General features: G+C 39.4%; 1 protein-coding gene across 12 annotated transcripts in view; it reads left to right on the top strand.

Annotated features, from left to right (window-relative positions):
• The window catches only part of nrxn2b (neurexin 2b), a 457,955-nt gene that overhangs the window by 102,226 nt on the left and 343,551 nt on the right, over nt 1-12,178 (top strand). For 8 of the 12 annotated variants that reach the window (XM_029839775.1, XM_029839776.1, XM_029839766.1 and 5 more), the window contains 2 exons: nt 3,292-3,321; nt 3,656-3,664. The exons of 2 other annotated variants lie outside the window; for them this stretch is intronic. In XM_029839775.1, the coding sequence (XP_029695635.1) occupies nt 3,292-3,321; nt 3,656-3,664 (39 nt within the window). The remainder of the gene's footprint in view (nt 1-3,291; nt 3,322-3,655; nt 3,665-12,178) is intronic. 2 more of the 12 variants (XM_029839769.1, XM_029839765.1) reach the window with 1 other exon arrangement.

Genomic DNA, 12,178 nt, shown 5'->3' with positions numbered 1-12,178 from the left:
TTACATATTTGACAAAATGCGGGGAGAACGTTGTATTTCTGATCAAATAATAACCATCTAATTTCTCAACACTGTCCCTTGGACTCATAGCGACTCGTCCGGGCTGCACAGCTGTCCACACATCTGCTAGGAAAGGCTCGCAATGGACGCCATTTGACATTTTCCTTCCCTTTTTTATCGCTGTGTGCTCTGCAGTTTTTCTTGTCCTCCTTTTACACAAATAGTTAGTCTTTCTTCTGTCTGCCTCAGCCAGATGAAGCCAGGTAGGGGGTATTTGAATGATTTTGTATGCAGTGACAGCGCCATTCTGTTTCTTTGCAGGAGCCTTTCCCTTATCGTCTTAATGGATTATGAACAAGGGAACAAAAACAGAGGGAGCAGAGTAGAAATGATTTGACTTCCTGCAAAGGGGCAGCAGGATGCAAACTGCCTAGAGATAAATAAACTCTCTGCCTGTACATTTCCTCTGCTCTTGATTCAAATGTTATTAAGTTAGAGGACAAAAGGAACAGCATGTCCGCACTACTTATTTTAGCTTCCAGTGTCTTCACATTTTTACTTATCCATCATGTTTTAGCAGTTCAGATGTGTCATTCTGTTAGGCTGAGGTTTCATTTTTTTACTAGTTTCGTTCCCTGTATGGATACTTGCACAACTAAAGTGTCTAATTAGACTGTTGTCTTTGTCCCAGTACATATGCTGAACACTGACCAGATACAATAGGCAGCCATTTGCTGTCTTTCAGCTGGTTAGTGTTGGACCATTCAGTTGATCACCATAGATCCCAACAATGCTTAATATTGAGGGAGCTTTTTTTTTTATGTTGCCATTTCTTGTTTTTCATCGTCTTAGCTGTATCTCGAACCACACACTTGTTCCATAATTCCAACTCATTAAATTTTGAGTTGGCTTGAGCATTACTTAGTGCACTCTGTCAGGGACCAGACGAGAACCCAAGAGCGACACCAGAGTTTGGTTGAACACAACTTTATTAGCAGGAACAGAAGGCAGACAGGATTCACCGGGAAGCGGGCAGGGTCGAGACCAGGCAAACCAGCAAGCAGGAAAACGCTGGAGAGTCATGAGCACAACAGAAGACAATCTGGCGGGGAGGCAGCGTAATGCAGGGAACTAAAAAGGGGGCTCGTTTTGGTGCTGATTCGCCACAGGTGCGCGGGCGGACTAGGACTCACGGGCGGGGTTGCCCGCAGCTGTGACAGCACTCACCAATAAGATGAAATTCCACTTTCAGACACTAAGCCATTGCACTTTAAATGGCATCACAGTGATGGTTAATTATGTACCAAATTGAAGCCAGCACGGGTCTTTTAATTTTTTTTAACTGATTACTAAATATGAAACACTTGAGAGCAATATATAGTGTTGGGTCCCATTCAGGTCTGACTGGGCTTATACAGATAGATGCTGTAGCTCGAAATTTATTTCCATTACCTAGATACGTCAGTTTCATTTGAACTATCATGTTTACATGCACCTTCACAGCTTAGTTTTAGTCAAACTAAGACAGTCATCATTTTTTAGTAAAGCACATTTTAAAGCATGCCACGCATCATGTAGACCACAGAAGCCTTTTAAACTGCAGTCAAATGTCAAATTACCATCAGTCATTTTTGTTGTGACCCAAAACAGTATGTGAATTAAGACCTTGTTTCAAAAGCTATTACAGGAATGGATTTAATTATGAAATGTGTAATGTCACATATTTCAGAAAGCGCACGGGCCACCTATAGTTTCTGAGGTCCTCTCACAGTGGCTATGTGGAAAGGTCGCTGTGCTTCACCAAAGGCAATAATGGAGAAACATTTGAAAAAGCTTTGTGAGATAAATAAATAGATAAGAAAGCACACATAATTTTTAAGGTCATTGGCTCTGTGCAGCATTAATTGTCAGGATCCAGTTTGGTTATCTGTCTTGGTTTAAGTGTGTTGGGAACTCATTCGAATGCTGTTTTGGTTTCTCATGTGTCACTATGTCATCATGTGAGTCATGTTCTGTCTCTACAGCGATTACTTTGTTCATTTCACCTTTGGTGTCGTTCTCCTGTGAGGCTTCCATGTGTCTGTCTGCCTCCTCATCTGGATGTTTTCCCATTAGTAAAATTGTCAGATGTTCTTCCTTATTTGATGTTGCTTGCATCAGTTGCCTCATCCTCATTTCTTGATGTCATTTTATTTGCGTTTTTTTCTCCTGTCAATAAGCTAAAAGATTGTTCGCATTTTTGTAGAATTAAAATTAATACTCATCTTGTGTATGTGAAAAATGACTCTAACAAAATCATGTGGCTTTGATATAAATATAAAACAGTTGCCCCATTTTGCAGGGGTTATTAGATATATTTGGACCATTCCATCTATAAATCAAAGAGGTCTTTTGTAATCAGTACCAAAGGCAGCTTTAGCATGTGTTAGCCTTTTGTACAACTCATGAAAGCTCTGTTACAGCTTGAACATGGCAAAAATATGCGGCAATATATGTAATCAAAGGTTTGGAGGAAGTTTGAACTAGAAAAAATAATAAGAGTTGCATTAACTGGTTTATAACATGTCGGACTTGTCTGTTACAATCAAGATCATCTCTTGGTGCTTTAGAGAAACCGAATCTGGCCCACAAACAAGCAACAGTGGCTAGGGAAAAAAAATCATTTTAACAGGAAGAAGCCTGATGGGTTGGTCGGCCTCAACATATAGTAGTTTCCCTGATTGAGTTGTCATGGATTGCAAAGTTGTTTTGCTCAGCAGTGAACTTGTTGCTGTATGATTTATTGTTCATATTTCGGCACTATGCAAAATGTCGGCGTTGAGGTAATTTTGGCTTGGCGCAACAGTTTTGTGTTTGACTCTCTGTGCGCTGGCTCCAATAATTTCAATATGGTTTAAGTCATGCACAAGACAAAAAGCAGGTCAAGCCGTCTGCCAAACAGTTCTGTGTGTTCCATAAGTACTTCAGAAGGGAAAAAAAAGCATTTGTGAGAGCAAAAGCCTCTGGGCAGTTGCACCAAATGAAAATGCTTTTTTTTTCTAAACCTCCCACACCCCCCCACACACCTCACTCAAGAAGTGTTTTGTGTTACTACGTGTTCTCTCGCTCTCTATCTCGTTTACTTTTCTTTCTCTACCTTTTATTTGAACTCTGACATCCGTCCTGCCCCAGGATGTCTGTCACAAACTGCAGTCCAACGTTGTGACAATGCTTTTTTTTCTTCCCGTGCCTTTTATGACCTTCTTTTTTCTTCCTCTTTCTGTTCCTTTTTTCTGTTTTTTCCCTTTCAAGGTCTGGCGCACCTGACGTTAAACGACCAAGGTATGGTTCAATGCTTTTTATTTTAGTTCAGCTTTTTTTAGAGGTATTGACTCTTTTCCCTCAAAAAACCCTCTTACCTCTTCTTGGTACCATTGCCCTTCATTTCTTCCCAAATCCTTCCTTTTGATCCATTTCAACATTGTCCCCTGTTGCTATCATCTCTTTCCCCTTCCACATCTTTTTTTTTTATTGTGACTCTTTCTTCCCCTCCCTCTACTACCCATCATGTTTTTTCTGTGAACCACTCCAATGTGTTCCACTTTTTTGTTCTGTGCTGCGGTTTACTGCCTGGACCTTCACCTCTGACCACCTTTCCCTGGACGACCCCAACCAGAGGCTGAAGGTAACGCTCTTCTGCTCTCCCTACAGCTTGGTTTTTAAAGCAATATAAGATGCTTGAAACATGTTGCTCACTGGTGGAAAGAGGGAAGTGTTGTTGAATGTGCAGAGTTCTCATCACCACTCTGCTGACATTCCCAATGTTTGGCACTCATATTTTCTATTGAGGCTAAGTAATTAAGATGCTGTCGAGTTCCTCTAATGATAAAATGTTTCTGTGGCTTGTGTTGTTCATGATGTTGCTTTTAACACTAAATGCTTGATGCCTTTATGTATATTTGCAACACATACTTAGTACAATTACCTTTGCTTCTGCACATAACTTGATAGTTTTAAACTACACACCAAGGCCGACTTTCACTTTCATAGTTGTTGTACATTTTCCAAATCCACTGACCTCTGACCTTTTCTATGTCTGGCCTCTTACAACATTTGAAAGGAGATGAAGAAGTGCAGCAAACCACTGAGGCCCATTTACACTTTTTATTTGTAAAGCACAAAGTGTATTACACATGTTAGTTGCCGGTAATGAACAAGATATGCCTGTGGATATAAAGAAGCACGTGATCACAACAGTAAACATTTTCAAACCAGCAGCGGTTATAATAGTGAGCTGCTATAGATTAAAAAAAACAAAAAAACTTGTGGAGAATGTGGATTGTCAGTCCTCTTCTGTCAAAGTTCTTCTACACTTGTATGGTCTGGGACTACTCTCGCAAGCTCAGTTGCCTGCACCTGCAGTGCACATGCCTGAAATGACTTAAAATGCTCTGCTTTGTTTACGCAATAGATGTGGTGGCATTTTTGAAAGACTCCCCTCTTTTTGTATTGTTTTGGTATCCCAATTTTTTAGGAATTCTAGCATAAATGGGCAGCCCAAATGAAAGTAAATCTTTTCATTTTCATCTGTAATAAGGTGTTGACGGGTCCTGAATGTTTACTTTAAATGGGCAACAAACGAATTTATATGACTTCGTCCAAAATTAAAGTTAGAATACAATATGGTGTAAAGTCGGAGATCCAACAAGCAGAATTAAAGGGTCATGGCTGATTCACCAATAATGGCTCCCCTTTTCTGTGGTCTCTGTGGTTATCACATAGGTTCCTCAGAGAAAACAAAACCCACGCAAACTCTCTTTAAGATACACATACAAGGAAGCATAACAATCCCTTTAGTCTTCACGAAACTACTTGAGTATGGGCTCAATTCAATTCAAACACAATGAATAGACAAAAATACCGTATGTAAATTGAGGGCATTTAAACTATTACATTTGTAAAATGATCTAAATGTGTTCAATTCAATTTTTACAATGGCCCGATTACTCTCGGTTGTTTTCCAGTCATATAGAAGGACCTAATATGACTTTATACCAATTATCAGAATAGTTTAACCTAATCTTTTCAACAATATTGCAACAGTAATTCAGTAATTGTGCAAGAATTTACATCTTACAAATTTGTTGCATGTATAGTGATTATGACATTTGTATAACCTTTAAGGAAGTGACTCAAAGGGGCAGGAGTAAATAACCAACTTAGTTCCTCTCAATTAAGCAGTACCAGAACAATGTTAATTGATTTTGAAAGGCTCAGCATGGATCAGCATGATTTACTAAATAACTAAATGTAATTCGTCATCCCCAAACATATATTTTGTTCCCCATCAGGTGATTCATCTCCCCGTGGCCTCTCCTCTGTTACACCTCACAGTGTTTCCTCCAACCTGCTGCCATTTCACCCTGATCTCTCACTGTAGTTCATCATAAGGCGGCGATACCTTTGTTTCATCTTCCCCCTCGGAGCAATGCAGGCAAGAACACAAAGAAACAAACAAAAAAAAACTGTTGCGGAAATTGGACATTAGGATACCCAGGCGTGTCTGTTTCCCCTGAGATGTGCCCTGGACTCCACATGAGGCGATCAGGGTCGGGCTTGCCTGCAAAGGCAAGCAGAATTTAAACTGAAATGCTGACTAAAGCAGCTAAAGAAAACTAGAAAGTATTTACTAATACTGACATTGAGAACTGCTCATCAAGATAGCTTGGAGGAAAAGGTTTTAAAGAGCAAAATTTATGTAATTCATAAGGATATTTTCCTCTCTATACATAACCATGCCATTAATGCACTGATATCTTTAATGTGATTAAATGTTTTGGTTGCTAAGGTTTCGATTCCGGAAAATCAATTCCGGTCTCCTCTCAGATGCGAAGCTGCCCTTCGTAGCTGAGGGAAGGACAAACTTCAGGCTTCAGTCACCGGAGATTACGATCTGCCTGTCTGCGAGACTTCAGCCCGACATGCACACCAGTAAACGTGTTCAGAAAGTGCCACACAGTGTGCTGTCTTGAGAGGTTTGACCAATAGAAAACTAATAATTAATCTAAAAATGATTTGTGAAAGCATTAGAGAAGGCCAATATAGCACACACACACACAAAAATAAACCGAGCGAAACCAGGAACAGGAGCTAATAACTAGAATTCAAGATAGATAAAATAAGAACCATAAAGCAATATAAATCCAGTGATTGTCAATGTTTGGTTGTACGAGCATATTTTAAACACAAACGTCATTGTTGTTTTATAAAACAATGAAAAGACAAGGACAAAACGGTGATCACTCAAGTAGGAAAGAAAAATTAAGCTGCTTTAAATAAGAAATCACAGATAATTTTGTCCATAAACCATTTGTTGATTTATTTCTATGCAATTGTTGACCCCTGCTGCCACCAGCTGCTCTTTTTGGGAGGCCAGTATGATGCACAATGGGAATTAAATTAAGCAGGCCTTGGGAGATCTTATCTTAGCAGCTTTAATGTAGATCTCCCTTGGAGATACTGGAGGGAATAGGTGGGGGCAAGTATCCGGCGTGATCTTTATCTAACCTCAAATGTAATTGACTAGGTCCAGGCAGCGATAACCATCTTTTTCTCGGCTCACTAAGTGTTTGTGGAGTCTATGTCTGCAGTTTATGGTTTTTGAACATAAAAAAAGAGTGTCAAAAGAAAGAATTCACAAGAATGAATATGAAATTAATATGTCTAAGTGTGAAGTGATTTAATTCACTTTCACATAAAAGTGGGTCACTTTTCTGAGCAGCAGTGGATGTTTACTTACTGACGGGATGCTTAGTATTTCTTAATTTAGTGCACCCATACCAAAGATGTTGCTCTGGGTCATGTGGGGCCACTTTAAACAGGTTTTATCTTCAGTTTTATTCTTAGATTAGTTGGGTGGAATCTCAAATATCCGAGGCTTCCATTAGCAATTTTTCACTTCTGTGATTCTCTTCTACAAGAGTTTTCAAATTAGCAAAACATTTCAACCCTCTTGTCTAAAAGTGTGAAACGATGTAAAATGGTTGGTCAAAAATGTCAACAGCTTTAGACAAACGGCCTGACTTAAACCTTTAGTAATAAAGAATAATTAACAGGTATTTAAGTTTATAGGGGCAAAAAACTAACTGAAAGTAACTGAAATCTTTTCTATTTTGATAGCACTCTGATAAGATGAAAATGTGCTCTCTGGCACTAAGCCAGGCCACTTTATACAGTGTCAAAGGGTTGTAAAATGAAAACGAGCTAGCCATGTATTTGTATTTATCTATTAATTAATAAATATCAAATACTCACTGTTTGTTGATGTACTGTTGTAGCCATAATCATTAACTGAACTATTAATTGATAATTCCTGCATGTCTAGTGTCTAATGTGTGACTGCAAATGATGATCGATTGCTTAGCAAGCATTGGTTGTGTGCTACTTTTCACAAGGTATTATGGATAAGGATACATCAATCTTCACGTAATATTCAGCCAGCCAGTGGCAATGACGTACACCCTGTTTAGTGCACTATATAGGGAATAGGGAAGAAATTTGGACAGCGCTAATAATCTAATTTTAGACATCACATGTATGCCGTGGCTAATAAAAAAACAATAAAGAGAAAAAGAACAATGATTTCGTATATGCCAAACAATAAATAGTTTTGTTTGTTGTCTGTTGGCATACAGTAGTGGGGCTTCTGATTTGTTCCACACTCTAGTATCGAAGGCATTTTTAACATGATCAAACCACTTTGAGTGGCTCAAATATAAGCACTAATCATGACTGACAGGCCAGCTATATGCAAAAAAAAAGAGTAAAAGCCCAAGTACTCTGGAACAGACAGCCTTGATAAAATACAGGAAACTCATAATAAGATAATCTGTGTTAGATTATCCTCAATTGTTTATTGTGGGGGGCATGGCTCAACAGTGACCTCCTTTGTGGCCCCCAGTCAGCCCCTAATGCAAACCAGGTATGCTTAATCCTGCATAAATTAGGAGTAATGCACAATTGTTCCTGCAGCCGCATTTTATATGGAGGGAAATGAAAACTGCATCTTTGCATCACACAGGATGATCATTTGTAATTTTTTTTTGTGCCCTAACCCTGCTCAACAGCCTGTGCATGATGGGATGTCTAGCTTGGAGCCTGAGGTTACTGCAGAGACATTAGGCGCGGATGACAGAAGTCCTCGCACAGGCAGCAATTTCTCCTGACACAGCAGCTGGCTAAAATGGATGGAGCTGTACGGCAGGCTGAATCCACTGCACGCAGTCCTCACAGCCCCGGAGTCTGAAGCCTGGAATCTGTGGTGTATTAGTGCCACCATACTCTTATCGTCAGAATTTCAGGATATTATAATGACAGGCAGGCAGGCAGGCTGACAGACAGATGCAAATGCCAAGAATCATGTGTTTTCTTTAAGGTGAACACATGTGCAAAACTATCCCTTGCCATCTTACAACCCATTTTTCAAGAAAATCTGCCACAACATTTCAAAAAAGATCTTTAAAGAGCATTGTACCATCACTTTGTTGGATACACTACACTGCTCTTAATAATTAACCTAATTATTAATTACTGCAGACATTATAGCTTGCCACATGCGGTCCCAAAGGATGATGGGATATACTGGTTTGTTTGGGAGCATTAGACTACAGTGCATTATGGGATACATCATGCTCACGAATGCGATCCCCATTTAATGTTCCAAAACAGCTACAAAATGGCATACTTCCTCATTAGTGCTCTATATAGGGTGCAGAGAGGGATTGACAGCGCTATAGTTGTTATCCTTCTAAAAGCTTCTGGGTAATATTCTATTCACCTTTTTGAACAGAACCTGATACTTTTCGAACACCTCCTTTGGCTACTTTTGAACAATTATTTTCATCACCGTAACTTTGGAAGGAAAAATGAGCTGTAGGAATCGTCAGGATTGACATGAATTGTACAATTTCCAAGAATACATAAAATTCCAAGTATGAATGTACTGACTGCTCTGTTGAGTTACACTTCATCATCATACGTATAAACAAAAGCAGTCTGATACCTGCCGCTTTCCGTCAGATAGCATCAAGATGTATAGTTAAGGTCATCATACTTGAGAGTTAATGGCGTAATCCTGACCATGAGGATAATGCTGATTGACAAGACTGGACAGGCTACCCTGCCTGACCTTCACGCAGTCCCTTGGGCATAAGCAAATGACAATGTGAGGTGTGTGACAGCACTCATCCCGCCCCCTCCGCCTCCGTCCCCGAGATTGATCGGAGGGCCACATCCTGATTCATAGGCTAGTCACGCTTCATTATTGGCAGCTTCACTTAGAGAAACTGACAGCGTACATCATACACACCACAAATTCCCACTTTGCCTGGGTTTGGACGGACACTGCCAGTCACACCCACGGTAGTTTTTAAACCACCTATTTGAGGCTTGTGGTTTATTTTGAACCCCTCCCACTTATCAAAGTTTTGATTTCACCTTTAAAGGAAAGGACAATATTTAATGCTGCTGATGGATATGGGAATTTTCCAGTAAAACCCCAAGTTAGAACGCGATAAGCCACTAATCCTTTAAGACCTGAAGGCTGTTTGGTTTAAAACAGCGCTGCGTATAGTCTTGCGCCTCATCAAAATCGTTGACTCTGGAAAGCGATATTTTTCAAAGGAAGTGGACTAGGCCAAGCAGTTCATAAAAGAGCCCATGTCAGTTGTCTGAATGAAAAGTTGTTTTTTAAAATATGTATTTATCTAGAGTATACATTTAAAAAGTTTAATTGAAGTAACTTAATTTACTTTATTCTACAATCAAGATTGTCTCTGTCTGCACAACCAAAGCCTGACCCACAAAGAAGTGGCAGGAAAAACTCCCTTTTAAAAGGAATCATCAGCGGGACCACCATCAGATGGGGGAACCCTCCTGCTGATGGCCGACCAGGTTTAAAGAGGACTAGGAGAGGATATAAGGTAGAGGAGGAGGACAGAATCAAAAGAACAGCCACATGCATCATAAATGAATGCAAGTATTTTAGTTTTACCAAAGATGCAACAAAAATATCGAGTGGGTCTTTGGAGCTGGTCAGCTAGTCAGAAAAAGAGATAGAGGGGAATTGGGAGAAATGCACAAAACTACACAAAGAAAACAAGGTGTTAAGGAGAGGAGAGGTCAGGACAGAAGATAGTTTTGACATACTGTGCTATGAATTGAACCACTGCCAAAAATAAAAGAAAAATTTGAATTTCCAAGCCACGGCACTTCATCTTATTTGCATATTTAGGAACTATCTAGGGGCTTTCCCCCCACCCATGAGGTTTCAGGGACAAAGCTCGTGCACATCAGGTGTCCACAAGTTCAACTGATGGCTGTGCATTGCACTAAACATGCAATAGCCCATGAGTGCTCGTCATCCTGGAAGACTACATCTTCCCTGGCACAGATGTGAGTGGTATTAATTGGACTTATGCACATGTAAATGCACTAATTTTTATCTTCAGATGTACCACAATGCGATGCTAGTGGGATGTACATCAAAAAAGTCTTTAATCTACTAATTAAAGAGTTATTAACAACAGTTAATACATGGATATGCTCTTTAGGGTCACCCACTACTTAAGAACAATGTAAATGTGCTCAAGGCTGATGAATAAATTAAGCATTTTTAAAAAAATCTGTTGCAATTGCTCCATTTTAATATTAAACCTTTCCATTCCTATTGTTCTAAGCTCTGTTGAAGCATCTGTAGTGCTTAGGAGTAGGTTTAATTGAATTTGTCCCGTAGGGCATTTGTCTTGGGGCCATGTGGTCAGAGGCTTGAAATTGGATTCAGGTCAAGATTTTACATGTTGTAATTAAGGTTGCCAGGGACAGAGGGGGATGTTCTCAAGAAGAATGGATGGAGTAGCATATGTGTAAAAATAAGAAAAGAGTGAGTAAAGTGGCAGTGTGGAATACTGGGTGGGAGAGGTGAGGATTGACAGAACTATATATGGTGGACTCACATATTGTTAATCCTTGCGCTATAAATAAAGTAAGAAATTCAATGGAAAAGTGTGATAAGGTCAGGGAAGGACAAAGTGCACATGCCACTTTGGTTTAGTCTTGTATTTAAAATGTATTCTTAAAAATACATTGTTTGCATCTTTTTTTAAGGACTATTGTCTTTAATCAAAGTTATCATCTCTTCATCGAGCCCTGGCTAACAATGAACGGACCAAAGAAAAGCATTGACAGTGAGTGCCAACTCTTTATTAAGACATGGATGGCTAAATATTTTTTACCGGAGTCTATTCACGTCTAGGTTTCAGAAGAACAACAGCCACCCCGACTTCTGCCTCAGTAATTTTCCATTCTTTTAATTTGTGAAGACAGCAGGCCTTTATTTGGAGTTTTTGAAAGAAAGCATGGTGGAGAGTGCAAGTTTCTTAAGGAGAGCAAAATTAAATTTCCTTTATGTTCTAGTTATGGGTAAAAGGAACTGGTCAAAAGAAACATATTAGTGCTTAGCTCATGAGTATTTTTCACCTGGGATACTTACAAATGGAACATGGTGGGCCTTGGGTCCAAAATGTGGACAACGTGTTTTATGTCTTTGATTGGCGAAAGCTACAAGCTAATGTAAAGTGTCACCACAGGTGGATTGCCAAACTTTAAATAAGAAAAATACATATTAGTCTGCATATACATGTTGTGGATGTAATTCTCCCACAATCTATAATCTACCAGGAAGCCCTTGTGGCTATTGCAGCTTGATCACATGGTGAAGCTAAATGCAATACTTGTTAAATTCTTACAGACAAAGGGAAGAGTTGAAAAAATGGAGCTTATCCCATTACTTAACACTGTACTGTGATAATTCTTAATTCTGTGCTGGGATAATGGTGCACAGGTATATCCTGAGCACAGTGCCACAAGGGAAAGATGTAGATGTTGTACAACGATACAAAAACCTTCGAAGCTGACTTTCTGGTTATCAATTTGGTCATTTACCTCTGCTAGCCAGGCTACAATGGGGCCCCTTAGAATTAAATGACTAAATAGCAATAATATAATAAATATCATTCAGAAAACCATCTGGAACACCTCTGGACTTACTTACTGTAAGGGAAGTGATAGAAAACAACAACTACTTCAGCTTTATTTCAACTTAACTAGCCTTTAGCTAGCACAAATTAAAAGTCAAAGGGCA

The sequence above is a fragment of the Takifugu rubripes genome, chromosome 8 (genome assembly GCF_901000725.2).
Source record: "Takifugu rubripes chromosome 8, fTakRub1.2, whole genome shotgun sequence".
Classification (NCBI taxonomy): domain Eukaryota; kingdom Metazoa; phylum Chordata; class Actinopteri; order Tetraodontiformes; family Tetraodontidae; genus Takifugu; species Takifugu rubripes.
The sequence above is the reverse complement of the archived record's forward strand: the minus strand, read 5'-3'. Positions and strand labels throughout refer to the sequence as shown.